This window comes from Gobio gobio (assembly GCF_949357685.1).
Source record: "Gobio gobio genome assembly, chromosome: 22".
Taxonomy (NCBI): Eukaryota; Metazoa; Chordata; class Actinopteri; order Cypriniformes; family Gobionidae; genus Gobio; species Gobio gobio.
The window spans coordinates 37,299,736-37,318,948 of NC_137118.1; the positions used below are offsets into that span (position 1 = coordinate 37,299,736).

Below are 19,213 nucleotides of genomic sequence, written 5' to 3' on the forward strand. Positions count from 1 at the left end.
TTTGCAGCACTGTCTGTATCATTACAGAGAAACTGAATACCTCGGATATTTCTTTGTTCAGTCTTTTCTAAAGTCACTATAATACCATAACAACTGTCCATTCTGTCAGGTTGCTTCCAAGAATGCTTCCCCTGATATTACCGAGCATCTTTGAAAAAAAAATCCCCACTAACTTTTCCTGGTTGCGAAGGTTTTCCTGTTTGTTTCAGAAAGTGCCTGTCAAAAGTACTGTCACACTGAGCAAAGCAAAGCAACAATTGAGAATTAATTGCATTCCTATCATTAATTAAGGCAAACACTTCATCATCCGCAGAACCCCAGAGAGACGTGCAGCTGTTTTACATTCACACGATGAGCTTTACAAATTAATTTGTTCGAACAGATTGAAATGTTCTCAAAACTTCTCGCTCATGAAAGGAAAACCTTTAGGTTTAGGTTTGCAAAATCAGATCGACTTGTTTTGTAAATCACAAACAAATCAGATATGATTACTGGACTTGCTTTCTTTAATTTACTGACTGTTTTATTTGCAATGGACCGTCAGATTAAAGACAAAATGCCAAACAATCTTTGGTCTAATTCAAATTCATTGCACATCCGTCCCTAAAGCTTTAATAATGTCGCTTTCGAAATTTGCTCTCGTCTTGGTTACGTATGTAACCCTCGTTCCCTGAAGGAGGGAACGGAGACGCCACGTCGAAGTACCGACGAATAGGAATCTCGCTCGCGAGAGCCAATCTACTTCGAGTGTAACTAAACGAGCCAATACACATTGGCATGCAATGATTGCACCAGGTGCTCATGCCACGCCGTGCGGGTATAAATGAGACACAGGTGATTGCATCAAATCAGCCTTTTGCTGAGGAGCCGGGTTGGTAGACAGGCACCCCAGCAGGGTACAGAGGACATGGCGACGGGACGTGGCGTCTCCGTTCCCTCCTTCAGGGAACGAGGGTTACATACGTAACCGAGACGTTCCCATTCAGTCGGTCACTCTCGACGCCACGTCGGAGTACCGACGAATAGGAATCCCTACCAAAGCGCCATGGCTTCTGCCCCCATCCAGTGCCCTGTGTGAGCCGCCTGAGCTCTCTTACCTGATGAGACGGGGCTAACACCGGGAAGTCCATCACTGCTGTTCCGCATGACCCGCTCAGTGATTATTGGATAACACTGGGAAGCGTGCCCTAGAGAAGGGAACGCTGCGGAGCCCACATCATACCCCGAAGGAGTTATGTGGAGTACAATGCTGAGCCGTAGCCCGCAAGGAGAAGGGGGCTCAGTCCCACTGCAGGGAAGGCTCTCCCAAGGGAAAGACACGCGCTTCCCGTAGGAGCGACCGTGGAAGAAAATATGGGATCCCCGCAGGGTCACTCATATGGCCCAAGCCCAATACCGGTTCTCAAGGATTCAGCGGCAAGGGGCCTGATGCCAGACGTTCCGCCACATCCGGCACCGAGGGCGGTGGAGGACTCACAGAGTTTGCTTCTGGAGAATATAAGCGCCGTAGCGCAGCAAGCCGACAAGAGCCGGGGCCTCTCAGTGCTTCTACCCGTTTGAGGTGAGAACACAGGAGGAGACCGGCTCTACACGTAGGCTATAGAATCTAGCGAACGTGTTGGGTGTCGCCCAGCCCGCAGCTCTACAGATGTCTGACAGCGAGGCGCCACGTGCCAGCGCCCAGGAGGATGCAACACTTCTAGTAGAGTGTGCTCGCACCCTGAGCGGACAGGGCACACCTTGTGCTTGGTAAGCCAAGGTGATGGCATCCACTATCCAGTGGGCCATCCTCTGCTTGGAGAAAGCCTTTCCCTTCTGCTGGCCTCCGTGACAGACAAAGAGCTGATCTGAGGTTCTGAAGCTTTGAGTTCTATCCACGTAAACCCGCAGAGCGCGGACGGGACAGAGCAAAGCTAGGGCTGGGTCTGCCTCCTCCGGGGGCAGCGCTTGCAGGTTCACCACCTGGTCCCTGAAGGGAGTGGTAGGAACCTTGGGCACATAGCCAGGCCGGGGTCTCAACACCACGTGGGTATCACCCAGCCCGAACTCTAGGCACGATTCGTCGACCGAAAATGCCTGCAGGTCCCCTACCCTCTTGATGGAGGCCAATGCAGCCAACAGCAAAGTCTTCATTGACAGAATCTTTAGCTCTGCTGACATCAAAGTTTAAAATGGGGCATTCTGAAGTGCTCGGAGCACCAGAGCAAGATCCCAAGAGGGTATGGAGGGGGGGCGAGGAGGATTTAACCGTCTCGCCCCCCTAAGGAACCTGACGACCAGGTCGTGCTTCCCAACCGTCTTACCTTCTACATGGTCGTGATAGGCGGATATTGCAGCAACATAAACCTTGAGGGTGGAGGGCGACAGCCTACGCTCCAACCCCTGTTGCAGGAAGGAAAGCACAGACGCGATCGAACATCTTCGGGGGTCTTCTCGGCGAGAAGAACACCACTCGACGAACAGGTTCCACTTCAAGGCGTAAGCCTGTCTTGTAGACGGCGCTCGAGCCGAAGTGATGGTGTTAACTACCTCTTGGGGTAAGTCACCTAGAACCTCCGCGTCCCGTCCAGGGGCCAGACATGAAGCTTCCACAGGTCTGGACGCGGGTGCCAAAGGGTGCCCCGTCTCGAGTCAGAAGGTCCTTCCTCAGAGGAATCGGCCAAGGAGGGGCTGTCGCGAGGAGCATAAGTTCTGGAAACCAGGTCCGGTTGGGCCAGTACGGCGCCACCAGCAGGACCTGCTCCTCGTCCTCCCTGACCTTGCACAGAGTCTGTGCAAGTAGGCTCACTGGGGGAAACGCATATTTGCGCAGCCCCTGGGGCCAGCTGTGCGCCAGGGCATCCGTGCCGAGTGTACCCTCGGTCAGCGAATAGAACCACTGGCAGTGGGACGTTTCTGGGGAGGCAAACAGGTCGACCTGTGCCACCCCGAACTGTCTCCAAATCAGCTAAGCCACCTGGGGGTGGAGTCGCCACTCGCCTGGGAGCGCAGCTCGTGAAAGCTCGTCGGCCACACGGTTGTGCACACCAGGGACATGAATGGCCCGAAGCGACCTCAGACACTTCTGACTCCAGAGGAGGAGATGGCGGGCAAGTTGCGACATGCGACGGGAGCGCAGACCACCTTGTCGGTTGATATACGCGATGGTCGCAGTGTTGTCCGTGCGGACCAGTACATCTTTGCCCCGTAACCGCGCTTTGAGGCGGCTCAGAGCAAGATGCACTGCTAGCAACTCGAGGCAATTGATATGCCAATGCAGGTGCGGGCCCGTCCAAACCCCTGACACTGCATGCCCGTTGTACATGGCTCCCCAGCCCATGGCAGAGGCATCCGTGAAAACCACAGCGTGCCTGGACACCTGTTCCAGGGGCACTCCGGCCCGAAGGAACGAGGGGTCTGACCATGGACTGAAGGACTGGCGGCAGGCCGGTGTGATGCTCACCCGGTGAGTGCCGCGTTGCCACGCCCATCTCGGGACTCGGCCATGTAGCCAATGCTGAAGCGGTCTCATATGAAGCAGGCCGAGCGGTGTTACTGCCGCAGCGGCCGCCATATGCCCCAGGAGCCTCTGAAACAGTTTCAGTGGAACTGCCATCCTGCCTTGAAACGTGTTCAGGCAGCTCAGCATCGACTGGACACGCTCCTCCGTGAGGCGCGCTGTCTGTTCGACCGAATCCAACTCCATACCGAGAAAAGAGATCCTCTGCACGGGGGCGAGTTTGCTCTTTTCCCAGTTGACCCGAAGACCCAACTGGCTGAGGTGTCTGAGCACCAGGTCCCTGTGTTCGCACAACTGATCCTTGGACTGTGCTAGAATGAGCCAGTCGTCGAGATAGTTGAGGATGCGAACGCCCTGTTCTCTCATGGGCACAAGGGCCCCCTCCGTGACTTTCGTGAAGACACGGGGGGACAGGGACAGCCCGAAGGGCAGGACTTTGTACTGATATGCTCGACCCTCGAACGCAAAACGCAGAAACGGCCTGTGTCGAGGAAGAATCGAGACATGAAAGTACGCGTCCTTCAGGTCGATCGCTGCAAACCAATCTTGGGGACGGATGCATTCGAAAATGCGTTTCTGCGTGAGCATCTTGAACGGTAGCTTGTGGAGGCTCCGATTCAGGACTCGCAGGTCCAAGATTGGCCGTAACCCACCGGTCTTCTTGGGTACAATGAAGTACGGGCTGTAGAAGCCGGTCTTCATATCGGCTGGAGGGACCGGCTCTATCGCGTCCTTCGCCAGTAGGACAGCGATCTCCGCACGCAGGACATGGGCATCTGCAGCATTCACCGAGGTGAAGCGGATGCCCTTGAACCTGGGGGGGCGCCGGGCGAACTGAATCGCATAGCCGAGCCTGATGGTCCGAATGAGCCAGCGAGACGGACTGGGGAGCTCTAGCCAGGCTCGCAGAGACCGTGCAAGCGGGACCATAGGGACCACCGGCGTACCCACCGTGGGGCAGCGAGGTGGAATGCAGGTACCGGGCTGGGGCGGCTGTCTCGTGGAGGCGGCCCGCAGCGAGGTGAGAGTGTGCTGTGCAACACTTACCTGATTCCACAGGTGGGCAGGAGGAACGTGAGGAGGTCGTCCACTGCTGCCCGCTGGCGAAGGGGGAGGATGAGTGTGGTCCGGCGTTTGACCGGCCACAACTCTCCGAGCCCCCTGAGGACCCAGAGATGGAGGAAACTGCTCTTTTATTGAAAATTTGGGTACCGCTGGGGCTGAGCCCAGCGGCGGAACAGAAACAAAACGGAACACAAGATTCTCCTCCCGGCCCTCCTCCGGGGGATGGAGCGGTGCGGTCACCGTCTCCAGAAGAGCAGTCCTCCCCATCTCCGGGTCGCCCGTCTCAGGGTCGCTTGCCCTTGCCCCTGCCTTTGCCACCTCTCTTGGCAGGAGCCTGGACGGGCGGGGCGGCCTGCTTGCGCCCGGCTCCACGACGTCGCTTGGGTGGAGGCTGCTGCTGCGACGCGGGAGCGGAGGCAGACGCAGGCGGCCGCCCTCGGCGACGAGCAGACTGAGGTGCTGCCGGCGGCGGGGTGGAGACAGCAGCTGACCGCCGTGGCAGGATGTGACTGATGGCCTCAGTCTGCTTCTGTGCGGCCGAGAACTGCTGGGCGAAGTTCTGGACCGCGTCGCTGAAGAGGCCGGTCTGGGAGACGGGGGAGTTAAGGAACCTGATCTTGTCGGTCTCCCTCATGTCTGCCAGACACAGCCAGAGATGGCGTTCCTGGACCACCATAGTGGACATCGCACGGCCCACGGCCCGCGCCGTAACCTTCGTCGCACGAAGCGCGAGGTCCGTTGCGGTTCTCAGTTCTTGGAGAACTGCGGGATCGTGACCACCCTCGTGCAGGTTCTTCAGTGCCTGGGCCTGATGAACCTGCAACAACGCCATAGCGTGTAAGGCGGAGCCTGCCTCTCCACAAGCCTGGTAGGCCTTTCCGATCAGATCGGACGAGTACCTACAGGCTCGGGAGGGGAGACACGGGTTCCCCCTGGATGTGGAGTTAGGGCACAGTTGCATAGCAACGGCCCGCTCCACGGGAGGAACCTGCGTGTAACCCTTTGCAGGTCCGCCATTGAGGGTGGTGAGGGAGGAGGATCCACTGGGCCGGTTTCGGGCAGAATAAGGTGCTGTCCATGACCGAGTGAGCTCCTCGTGCACCTCCGGGAAGAAAGGAACCGGGGTGGGGCGCTGAGAACCAGCACGGGCCACCCCGGGAAACCAATCATCCAACCTTGAAGGTTCGGGACACGGTGGAGGGTTCCACGCGAGCCCGATCTTCTCGGCGGCCCGGGAAAGCATGGCCATCATCTCTGGATCTGTATCGGGCACAGCGGATCTTCCCAAAGGAGCCCCCTGCGCCGACACGTCATCTCCAGAGAAGTCTGACCCTCCCTCCGATGCAGCGATGGACATCTTATCATCAGGGGGAGCCCCGAAGGATACGGATGGTGCACATCTCGAGGACGGCCCACCACGTTCCAACGGCAGCTCTGCTGGCTGCGGAGTGCGAGAGGGATGAGGGTTCCCCGGGGGTTGGTTCCCTGGGGGAAGCGCGCTCACCGTAACCCTCAAATCACCCGTGCTACTGCCTGAAGTAACCCTCTGTGGAGGGTTAGATCGAGGCAGAGGCACGGGGACTCCACCCCTTGCGAGATGGAGTCTAGACCGCAACTCCGAGATGGTCATGTTCCCGCAGTGAGAACATGAGTCATCCACCAGTGCTGCCTCAGCGTGCTGAACGCCCAAACACGAGATACAGCGCTGGTGACCATCCCTTGGTGACAGGTAACCACCGCATCCAGAAACACACAGATAGAATGTCATCTTGAAAAAGACGCAAGCTCTATCTGTGTTTGCTCTTTCAGAAGGACGCTCTCCTTGGTGCTGAAGCACGCAGGGGGCGGGGTCGCGGCGACACAGTCAGGGGTTGGGTGCAGCCTGACGTGCGCGCTCTCTCACACGAAGGTGCTCTCTTACCAGCCGTAAGAACGGCTTTTCAGCGCTCTCCACCTAGCGCACCGAACCAGCTGTGAGAACAGCCTTTGTGGTTGCTCTAACAAACAACACAGAGAGATGATCCGAAAACCACGCAACCGCAGCTGTGCCGTCACACCAACACCGACTGAAGAGATCGCTTCCGAAAGGCGGCTTCCGTCTTCAGTCAGGACTGCGAAGTAGTGAGTGATATCTGGCGTTACCATCTACCACCCGGCTCCGAAGCAAAAGGTTGATTTGATGCAATCACCTGTGTCTCATTTATACCCGCACGGCGTGGCATGAGCACCTGGTGCAATCATTGCATGCCAATGTGCATTGGCTCGTTTAGTTACACTCGAAGTAGATTGGCTCTCGCGAGCGAGATTCCTATTCGTCGGTACTCCGACGTGGCGTCGAGAGTGACCGACTGAATGGGAACTTATTAGCTCTTTGAAATATTTATTGTGTAACGAAGCATAATTCAACGATTTATTCTCATATCTAACTCAAAGTACAGCGATCAGATCCCATTTAGCTAACGTTACACATAATTGCTGGATCAAGGGGTCATTATCGCTAACAATAGTTGCTGATTGCGTTCATATGCACTTCAAGAAACGAGCAATTAATATTTGAAAATTAAGCCTCTAGCTCCGCTCTCATTTAGTCCTGATGTGTGATTTGAAACTAGGCTTTACCAAGAAAGGATTTCCATTTCGGACATGGGTTTCTTCAGAAGTTAGTCATTTTTAGCCATGGCCCCAGGCAGCATTTAGTCATGGACGGAGTTCTTTAATTGAGCCTCTCAGGGCTTTTCTTTCCTTTCCACTGCGTCTGTCTTTCTCCGAGTTTTTATTAGTGTCCAGGGACTCCTGGATATCATTGTACCATAGTAAAATCGAGCACAGAGCTGTGATACTTAAGTCTTGCTTCAAAGCGGATGTGAAAACATCACTCACTAAAGTGTAAAATAGACTAAAAAGAACTAGAGTGCCGACGTGAATGGATATCAGTGTGTTCAGAGCAGCTCTAAGCCTGCTGATTGTTTCAAACGCGAAGCAATTTGTGGATTTTTACAAGTCGTCGTCGGGTTTTTGCACAAATCTGTCTTCTGTTTTATCACCTGGAGTTTCGCACTGATGAAATGACACATCTCGCGATCAATATGACATAGATATCTATATCTTTTCAGGGTGAGTGTCCTCAAAGCTTGAGAAGATACAGATTTTGTGTCAGAGAGACTGAAGCTAACATAGCACTTGATTGGGATGCCTCTCCGTGTATCTCTCCCCCTTCAGCTTTCGCGTTCGCTCGCTCCGAGCTTTGATCTGTCTGCTTTCAGCCAAGTTTCAAGCGTGCTTCCATCCATTGGAGTGTCAGTGAGATGCCCACAGTGTGATAAATCCATGTCCCAGCCCTCTATCGCAGCTGCTATTGATCCGACATGAAGCCGAATCCATTTCGGTGGGATTCATTACCTTTAATAGGGTCATTTCACATTGTTTCTTCTAATTGACAACCATTGTCTGAAGCCGTCCAGTCAAGCATATTGGGGAATTCATCAGAGCTTTATTGAGGCGCCTGTATGCCTCAATAATCCCTAATGAAAACAGCTCTTAAATAAAAGGCAAAAGAAGATCCAGTGGCAGGAAACCTGAAGGCAGTAATGACACTATCGATTCCTAATACGGGCTTATTACCAGATAGCACAGGACAGCCAAACAGTCTTTAATATAAAGGATCACCAGGGTTTCAGAGACACGCCATGATAACTGTTTACAAGATCATGCTCGGATTTAAACGTGCTCGGGGCTGTGATCTGTTTGCTGATATGAGCAGATTAACTAAAAATGAGACATCTGTCTTGAGGAGAGTATCATGTAGCAATTTTGTTGTTCCAATTTTTTCAAGCTACAAAGGCACCATTCATCATTTATTGAAGATGCCATTTTCTACACTATTGTAGCATTTATGTGTACCCTGAAGGCCACGTATAAGTTTTATATAGCTTTACATCATCAGAACAGTTGCATAAGATAATATTTGTTTTATTATTGTTTTGCAGTTTTTAATAAATACTGTGAAAATGCACATTCAGCAAATTACATAGATTTGTGACCCTGGACCACAAACCAGTCATAAGGGTACATTTTTAGGGCCCGAGCACCGATGGTGTGAAGACTCTATTGTAATTGCTCAGTCTATTCTTCTTCTTCACTGAAATTAATCACATTTTTGAGGGCCTAAACATGCTCCAAAACTCATGAAACTTTGCTCACGCGTCAGAATGTGTACGTCTGATATGGGTTTCAGAATTAGGCGTGGCAAAATGGCTCGAAAGCGCCACCTACAAAACTTCAATTAAGCGATATTCGCGCTACGTTTCGCGTACAAGTATGACATTTGGTAGACACATGTAACAGCTTAATATCTACAAGAAAATCCTTGGGTGCAAATTCCAGACATTTCCATTTCCAGACTTTATTCCAGACGAAATACTCCTAGAGATTCTATCAGATCAACATCATATTTGGTCAGTCTAATCTAAAGGCCTTTGCGACGTTACATTTTTAATTACATTTTTTGCTAAAGGGCATGTCCGTGGCGGCCTGACAAAGTTTGATGTTTTGCCATGAAACAAGAAGCTGTTGTAACTCCGATGTCCGATCTGCCCCAAACTTCCCATGTTTGATAAGAGTCCCGGCCTGAACACATCTACATGGCAATATTCAGTTATAGTCAAAGCGCCACCTGCTGGCAGCATGAAGTGTGGCACATCGAATTACCTACTGTTTTAGACAACCACCAAGGTCGTGTGGTAATTTAATTGCTGTCCAAATCCACATCTCTGAGTTTTCAAGAATATATCACTTCAAATTTCACTGTTTATATTCTTTTTAACCACTGCAGAGCACTGTGCGGTTGCGCTTCGCTGTAATTTGGATACATTTCTAGACTTGTATTTCTTTAAATGCTGGCGAGGATTTAGCAATATATTTCATCACCGCTCAGAAAATAAAAAGAAGAAAAGCACGTGAACATTTGAATTGGGCCGTTATTTACGGCAGCATTTATTCTTATCATACCAAGCATATGACATTTTATTTACAGCATACAATCCTGTTACGGACCACGTGAGCAGCGCGTTCCCGATCACAAAACTCTCCACTCCACCGTGAATAAATCACAATCCGAATGCACAAGTTGTAGGTTTTATCACTGAGGTGGCGTGCACATTTATTTTTACGGACTTCCATGTGAGAAACAAAAGGCAAACAGCGCATGACATACGTCACAACTAAACGCTGGCGATTGGTTATGGCAGATCCAGAGGGGCTCTGGGCAGATCCAATAGTTTTAAACTTCAACAGAGTACCCGCATTCAAGGAAGTAAACGCTTGTCAATGGAGAGTGGCCAGACTCTCTGTTCAAATGAAATGTACGAGAGTCTGGTAAGATCAGGCTATGTATTGTTGGCTATTGCCACAAATATACCCCGTGAGACTTATGACTGGTTTTGTGGTCCAGGGTCACATTTCCTTTTCATGATTGAATTATATTATAATACACACTACCTTTCAAAACATTTATTTTTACTGTATTACAGTTTATTCAATTTATTCCTGTGATGCAATGCTGAATTTTCAGCATCAATACTCCAGTCTTCAGTATCACATGATCCTTCAGATCATTCTAATATGCTGATTTGCTACTCAAGAAACATTTCTTATTATCGAATCTGAAAACAGCTGTGCTGCTTATTATTTTTGTGGAAAACGTGATCATCCGTAAACTTTGAGGAATAGAAAGTTTTAAAGAACAGCCTTTATATCATTCAAGTTGAATAGAAGTATTCATTTCTTTCAAAAACAAAACAAAACCGCTCTCTAGATGTCAAATGGTTCTGTGTAGCAGTTTGATCTGTCCACATTTCATGTCGGAAGTCAAGGTGTTGCGTGTTCATGTTGCAATGTTTAATTCCAGTCATACCACAGAGTTTATTTTGCTATGTTTTTCTTTTCATGACTGAAGTAAATATGACTGGAGATCATTCAAGGCCAACTCAGAATGGGTCCCGTCTCTTATTGTGCAGTAAACTATTGGTCTTTTTGTGTGTTTCTAGTATTTTACTCATTCCTGCAACTTTCATAGAATTTAACAATCCTAAAAATGCAACAAAATTCACAACAATGAACATGCTGAATAAACTGGATCTTTGATTGTCTAATGTTAACCTTGTGTTTCAGGTTATCCACGCTATGATGTGATCGGGGACCACAGCAAAGGAGAATATCACCTACTGATCCAGAGGACGGAATTGGCCGATGACGGCAGCTTTGAGTGTCAAGCCATCCAGGTGGCTAGCAGATCTCGACCTGCTCGGCTCACTGTTCTGGGTCAGTGTCACCTTCCAGAACCTTTCAAAAAAGAGATAGATAGAAAGACTGACAGACACAGACAGATATGCTAAATTACAAGCAAGCTCTGTGGTTCACTTTTTGGTTCTCTTTTCTAATTGGAGCCTTTTTTGTATGAGTGTGGATAGATGGATTGATGGATGAACCGACGAACAATCAGACAAATCGATACATACTTTAGCTAGAATAGCACTCGAGCAGTAAAAGAGTAAAGAAAGCGTGGCCCTGAGAAGGAGAAAGCATGAAAAAGCACCGCCTCTGCAATACTGTGAATGTAGACAAGAACAAAGTCAATCTCTGAGTCAGATAAATGTGTGATATTCTGAAATCAGGGCTAATCAGCTTTAATAAGACACATTAGATATGTTTGCGATCGATAGAGGCCCTGACACAAATGCATTGCGTCAGCTTAGCTCCCGGGCAGCCTGGCTCGGCCTGATTATCATTATCGATTTCTTTCCTTCCTTTGTTAAAACTATGATATATTCCAGAGGAATAAGTTCATTACGCCGGCCTCGAAGTAACAGCGTTTTAAACCAGTAATCTGAGTCTAGACGCTTAAAGCCGAACGAAGATGCCAGCAATTCTAGGTCCATTAAAATGATTAATTATAGATGAAAGGCCTCTCATTTGTTTTTATTTTTTGCTGGTCTGGTGGCAGCAGAGACAAATCATCATGCTCCCCAGGGCAGAGCCATTAGCCTGACATGTAATCCCACACAAACTGGCTTACTTCTGAAAAGTTGCATACAAAACCGCAAGCGGCTCCTGAGCGAGGTAATGAACCTCATGTAGGGACTCCGTCACCGTCAATCCCCTGTCTCTTCCCTCCCGGGGGGGACGACGGCGCGTGACCATAATCAGACGTGGCGTTTCTTTCGTGCGCTCTCTCTATCTCTTTCCTGACAGAGTGGTCTTTGTAACCTGATTGGATCCCTCGTCTGTGAAGTTTCAAACCTGTCTTTGTCACTTACCGAGAAAAATGGCTGTGCAGGCTTTTTCCTGACTTTGAAGCGCGGCGTTTGGGCATGAGTCCAGGGCTCCGTTGCGATGCATTAATATGCCTGGGTCTCAAATCATGTTACGCCGGTGAGTATCGGCCCCTAAATGCCGTTTAAAGAGCAAATTCAGAGCGAGTTTGCGCTTGCTTTTATTCCAAGTTCATGTCTAACACCGTGTCCTAACTAGACGCGATAAGATTCCAGCATCAAGCAATTTGTCTTTCCACACCAGACGCGACTATGAGATGCGACAAAATCAATCGAAAACCACAGCCAATCAGAAGCGTCTGGGCAGGCTCTCGCGGCAAGTGTAGGCTATGGCACAAGAGATTAATCTTGACGGCACTCGTAAGGAAATGAAAAGTACGTAATCAAATTCACAAATATTACACTATTTAAACACTACAAAAAATACATACTGAGTTACTAAAACAGTCTTTGTCATAGAATATACTTGTTTGTTCACAGTTTGAACGTTCTTGTTTCCATTTGTTTAATTTCAAGATTTGAGGTGAATTATCCATTGTTGCTTCTAATACGACTATGTTAAAAAGCTGGGAGCACTAAATGATATTCAAAGTCACATTACAAGATTTTAACATTAAATAAAACACATAAACATTACCTGAGATTATCATTGCCATGTTTTGTGTTGTTCTTCCAGCCGCGACGTCGCAGAAATAGAAACCGTTTCTAAAATAGAATCATCGCGTGTTGCCTAGGACTGTGTATTGAAAAGAATCTGGCAATACAATATGTATCACGATACAGGGGTTACGATAGGGCTGGACGATTAATCGAAAACTAATCGAAACCGAAATTTAGAACCTCAAACCGACATAATTTTGCCTGTTATGTCGGTTATTTTGGTTTTAGTCACGTGACTCCGCCCCATCAGTCACATCATGTGCAGTTTGCAGGCACATGGAAAGATGCAGGAGCAGTTATCTTTATTTATAGATGCTCAGAATTACTATGCTAATTTCATGTTTTACACAGTTTACACAGGTTGCCTAAGTTAATCGCCATTCTTATATGCACTGATACACACACAGAGACATCAAGTGCAAGCCCCAAAGCCAGATCACTTTCACTTGCGTCCTCATGAAGTTTGTCAATTAAATGCGTTTAAAGGCTTGCCAGTTTGAACATTAAAGCGATTGTGCACTATTCAAGAACAATGTTATGGAAAACTTCACCGTTCAGTGAGATCTCATTTAAAAGAATAAAGAACACAACCATATGCATAAAACCTGACAATTAACTCTTTTATTTAATTAATACAGTATCATTTATATCACTAAATCCCTATTTTATGCGATCAAAGTAAAGGGAAATAGTAGAGTGACTGCAGGATTCTTTGTGTATATGTTTTAAATGTTCACAGTATAGCAGTTTTTAATTTCTAAACTATTTATCAACAGAAAGTGCATAGTCCATTCCATGAATGAATGACTGTTTATTTTATATTTAATACTGTAAAGCTGTTTGCTTTAAAGCAGTCTATTGTATAAAGTGCTATTTAAAGTCCTGAACTGCAGAGCTGGTGCATCCATATCCACATCGCTATGATCAGATGCTTTCATTCTGCTGCCAGCGCTGTCAATTTTGTTGTGTGTTTATTTTGTTACTGAGAGGAAAACGTGCTGAACATATTCTATCGAAACGCTTCTCAGCAGCGCGGATGACGTCGGGATGTTATGCGAGCTCTCAGATTACATTTATTTTGTTTCCTGAGTATTGGATTTTAACTTTGATTTTAAAATGACCCTTGTTGATTTCCTTAGTGGCTTCTTTATAGCTGAAGCCAAAAGGAGTCCACACTTCAGCTCTGTATACTGCGGGAGCGGAATAATTCTATCGTCTTGTGAACTGGACCTTCACCTTGCGCTTCTTCGGCTGCGCGTCAGTTACGTTCTGAGATAACACTGCCTTCTAGCGGTTGGGTATTATACAGTCTGTGGTTTAAACCGAACACAAAGCCACGAATCTTGGATGTAAATAAATAAATATATAAATATCGATACAGTGTTTTTGAGAATCGATACAGTATCGCCAAACATAATATCGCAATATTCACGTGTATCGATATTTTCGTACACCCCTAGTGTCGCCATTGCGGCTGGTTAGCACAAAAACTCGAATTAACATGGAAAAGATACCCTTTATCGTGTGGCGTGGAGTCGCCTCGCGTGTAGTAAGAACACGCTGTAATTGTCACAACCAAGACTGTGCAGAGCATTTGTAATACAAATGATTGCATACATAAATTATTGTATTCAATGAAACAGTGTAGATTACATACATTATTGCAGTCTTTATTTTGGTATGTAAACCCCTAGTTCAAACATATAGTACATGCCATTCATGGTGTCAGTAAGATGGCCCCAAATATATATATATATATATTTTCACACTTTCTTTTATTCTCTTTCAAGCAGCACAGCTTTGCAATAAGGCTCACGAACAATCAGTCTCTGTTTCGGACGTGTGCTTTTGCAATTACACCAGCACACACTCGGCAGCGGGAGGGCGGCTGACCTGTCGGAGTGACATTTGAACTTTGAATATCCGTAGGAGAGTTGCGGGGTAACCCAGTTTGCTTTGTGGTGGCCAGGCTGCTGAATAAGACATGAGATGGGGTTGGTACACATTGCTGAAGAAGGACCCCTGAGGCTAATTAAATCCAAGGAATTCCCCTAAAGCCAAGCCGAGGAGCTGGAGAGAGAGCAAGAGCCGCGGCGCAGCAACTCAGTGAACCGTGGAGAGAAGCCCGAGCCACTTCCAAAGGTCACTATTGTTTAAAAAGAGCCACTGCAGTGTTTCTGTAAGCTCTCAGCATTTGTTCTGCTCATTGTCTTCAGAGTTAAAGAGGCTTGTGCAATTTGGCTGCTTTCAGACTTAATTAGAGGCTTTCTTTCCTTCTTGACGCGATTGAATGCGAATTAAAATAGGTTATGTGGAACAAAAGTACAGTTCATTCAATGTGCCAGCTCCTCTAAAGTCAACATACAAGCAAACTTAACCCCATTTACTTTTCCTAGTCTTATTAGAAACAATCCATTGGTTATTTAAAAGTTTGAACATAACTTGTGTCTATGAAATGCAGGGATCCTCAAATAGCAGACCGCAAGTCTGATTCCAGTTCCAGACACTGGCTTGGTTCCGACCGGACCACGAAACATAATGACATGGTAGCACTATTTTATCGTTTCTACAGTTTAAAGTGATCAGCACGTCAAAACAGTGGAACTGTTTACACCACAAGCGCTCTGCCATTTATGCTAATGATCTTTTTGCCACTATATCCTCTAATATATTTACAGTCAAACCTAAATTTATTCAGACACCTTCAACATTTTCTCACATTATCACAGTTTATTCGCTATAGTTTAGAAAATGGTAATAAAATATGACAAGAACTCAGAGTGTCAGAGAGTGTCAGAACAAATGAATCTTGATCGATAACTTTGATAGAAAGGTATGTAATTACAATCAACCAATCAGCTGTCAGCTGTTAGATAATACAAATGTTCAGTTATAAGTCACTTATAAGTTATTAGTTAATGATGAACTAATCATTTACAAAACATGACTATAAATTCCTAAATGATTAATAAGTGATAAGCTAACATTTTATAAATGTTTTGTTAATTCAGTTATAAGTCATTTATAAATTATTAGTTAATGTTGAACTAATCATTTACAAAACAGGACTATATTTTTATAACTTATTAATAAGTGGTATGCTAACGATTTACAAATGTGCTGTAAGTTATTTTAAAAAATTGTAAATCATGAAATAAATCATATTAGATCAATAGTAGATATTTGATGAGTGATTAGTTGATAGCTTATTTATCACTTATAAATCATTGAAGTATTTATGTCAAAATTATATTAGTATCATCTCAATAAACAATGGTTAATCATGAACAAATGATGAATGATCACCAGTGAGAGTGCCCCATGATTACCACCAGAGGGCACGCCACCCTGGACTGTCATTCCATCAAAGACTACATTACCCATAATCCTTTGCACGGACTCATCATCACTCATTGTCTACACCTGTACCTCATTCACTCTGTCTATATAAACCATGTTCACCTTGTCAGTCACTGCAAAGTCTTGTTAAGTGTAATACTGCATTTTTTGAGCATTCTCCCTGGTTTCTTCTCTCTTGGTCTTGGATTACTTGCCTGTTCTGTGGATTACCCTTTTGCCTGTCTCTCCTGCCTTGTTTGCCTGTTTGGACTGCTTGCCTGTGTATGACCTTTTGCCTGTTTTTTGACTACGATTGTGGATTACCCTCTGAATAAATACTGCGCTTGGATCCTCAACCTTTGAGTCTTGGAGCAGTTCATTACAGAAGACTTTGCCAAACATGGATCCAGCAGAAGAGATCCTATTCCTGCGCCAAGGTACCTGTAGCATTGAGGATTCCACCTCTCAGTTCTGTGCTCTGGCCAATCGGGTAAATTGGAAGGATACTGTTTTTAAGGACTTTTATGCTCATGGATTAAATTAATCCGTAAACTCATTCATGCCACAAGGTCAAAATGACCTGACTTTAGAACAGTTTATAGACTATGCCCTATTATTGTCTGGTTCCTCCTACACAGGTGGGGAAGTAGAAGAGGATACTACTCCCAAACATTTTTGTGAGCATGTGTCCTCGGAAAAGATGGCCGCCAGCCCAGAGCCCTCTGCAAAGATGGCAGTCGCCATGCCAGATCCCTCTACAAAGATGGCTGCCACCATGCCAGTGATGGCTCCAGCCCCTGACCAGCGTACAGTGATGGCCCCAGCCCCTGACCAACATCCAGTTCTGGCTCCAGCCCCTGACCAACATCCAGTTCTGGCTCCAGCCCCTGACCAACGTCCAGTGATGGCTCCAGCCCCTGACCAACGTCCAGTGATGGCTCCAGCCCCATACCAACGTCCAGGGATGGCTCCAGCCCCTGACCAGCGTCCAGTGATGGCTCCAGCCCCTAACCAACATCTAGAGAGGACCCGGTCTCCCGTCCCAAGTCCAGAGAGGACTCCATCTCCCGCCCAGAGTCCAGACAGGACTTTGTCTCCCGCCCAGAGTCCAGACAGGACTTTGTCTCCTGCCCAGAGTCCAAAGAGGACTTTGTCTCCTGCCCAGAGTCCAGAGATGACTCCATCTCCTGTCCCTAGTCCAGAGAGAACTCCAGCCGGGTCACTTGAACTGCCTGCGCCTCCATGGTCACTTAAACGGCCTGCGCCTCCATGGTCACTTGAACGGCCTGCGCCTCCATGGTCACTTGAACGGCCTGCGCCTCCATGGTCACTTGAACGGCCTGCGCCTCCATGGTCACTTGAACGGCCTGCGCCTCCATGGTCACTTGAACTGCCTGCGCCTCCATGGTCACGTAATCTACCTGCGTCGCCAAGGTCACTTGAACTACCTGCACTGCCATGGTGGTCGTCTACTCTGCTGTGGGGGTCTTCAAGCCCGCCTGCACTGCTGTGGTGGTCGTTTGCTCCGCCATGGGGGTCTTCAACCTCATCTGTGCTGCTGTGATGGTCATCTGCTCCACCGTGGGGTTCTTTAAGACCGTCTACACTACTGTGGTGGTCGTCTGCTCTGGCGTGGGGGTCTTCAAGACCATCTGCATTTCAGTGGTGGTCGTCTGGCTGCCTGCATCATCCTGGTCATCTGCCCATCATTCTTCGCCCTGGCTGCCTGCTCTGCCTGAGTCTCCAGGCCCTCTTCCACTCCACGGGCCTGGAACTCCATCCCGCCCCAGGTTCCGCCTCCGCTCCACCTCCCTCCTGGACAAGTTTAGGAGCATCTGGAAGCCGCTCCTTTGAGGGGGGCTATGTGACGGTCACCAGTGAGAGTGCCCCGTGATTACCACCAGAGGGCACGCCACCCTGGACTGTCATTCCATCAAAGGCTACATTACCCATAATCCTTTGCCTGTACTCATCATCGCTCATTGTCTACACCTTTACCTCATTCACTCTGTCTATATAAACCATGTTCACCTTGTCAGTCACTGAGAAGTCTTGTTAAGTGTAATACTGCATTTCTGAGCATTCTCCCTGGTTTCTTGTCTCTTGGTCTTAGATTACTTGCCTGTTCTGTAGATTACCCTTTTGCCTGTCTCTCCTGCCTTGTTTGCCTGTTTGGACTGCTTGCCTGTGTATGACCTTTTGCCTGTTTTTTGACTACGATTGTGGATTACCCTCTGAATAAATACTGCGCTTGGATCCTCAACATTTGAGTCTCAGAGCAGTTAATTACACCAGTAAATGATCATCAGTATATCTTTTATTGATTTATCTTTAAGTTGTAAGCTGGTCTGTGTTCAAAAGCACAAACATGCAGGATGCTAAAACAGCATTTTTAAGAAGAGTAATTTATTTGTTTTCAAGGGGATAAACATTTATAAATGACTTATGTCATGATCAATCTTTTCACTCATCAGCACAGACTTGAGTTATGTGTGAGATCTAGTGATAATGTGAACCACATTTAAATTTACATTTATGCATTTTCACCTTCCAGTTTCACCTTCCACTGAAGCTCACATCAGGTGCGTCACAGTGTTTAAAGACTCCATGTGTGTCAGAGAAGACAGTGGTCTATACCCTCACCAGTCATCACTTACACTACAGTACACTCTACAACACCTGTTATGTTACTCCTGTTATAGATGATGTGCAAACGCATTAATAAATCATTTACAAAGCTTTCGGCATCCCCTAATCTAAAGTGAAAAGCATTCATCACTTGTAAATGTGTTACATATCATCTTTCTTACCTTTCTTACATTGCATGTATACAAGTCATTTACAACACGTTCCGCATCCCCAATCTAAAGTGTAAACTATTCATCACTTATATGGATATATGGTATAGCATACCACTTGAATTTATGAATGTATTAGCTAATAATTTATAAATGACTTATAAATGACTTATATTAGTTCATCATTAACTAATAACTTATAAGTTACATATAACAATGTTATTATAGAGTGTTACCAATTTGTCAAACGTGAAAGACTTTTATAATGTTACAAAATATTTCCACAGATTTTTCTTTTGAACTTTGAACAAATCTATCACAATTTTCTCCAAAATTATTAAGCAGCACATCTGTTTTCAACATCGATAATAATAGAAAATGTTTCTTGCGCAGCAAATTAGCATATTAGAATGATTTCTGAAGGATCATGTGACAGACTGAAGTAACGGCTGCTGAAAATGCAGCTTTGGCATCGCAGAAGTAAACTAGATATTAAAATGTATTATTACTAGTGGTGGGCCGTT

The 19,213-nt window shown here is 46.9% G+C and overlaps 1 protein-coding gene across 1 annotated transcript in view; it reads left to right on the plus strand.

Moving 5' to 3' along the window:
* kirrel3a (kirre like nephrin family adhesion molecule 3a) overlaps positions 1 to 19,213 on the plus strand; it is a 272,338-nt gene that overhangs the window by 145,952 nt on the left and 107,173 nt on the right. The window contains exon 3 of the mRNA XM_079804114.1: positions 10,733 to 10,882. Coding sequence (XP_079660240.1) covers positions 10,733 to 10,882 — 150 coding nt within the window. The remainder of the gene's footprint in view (positions 1 to 10,732; positions 10,883 to 19,213) is intronic.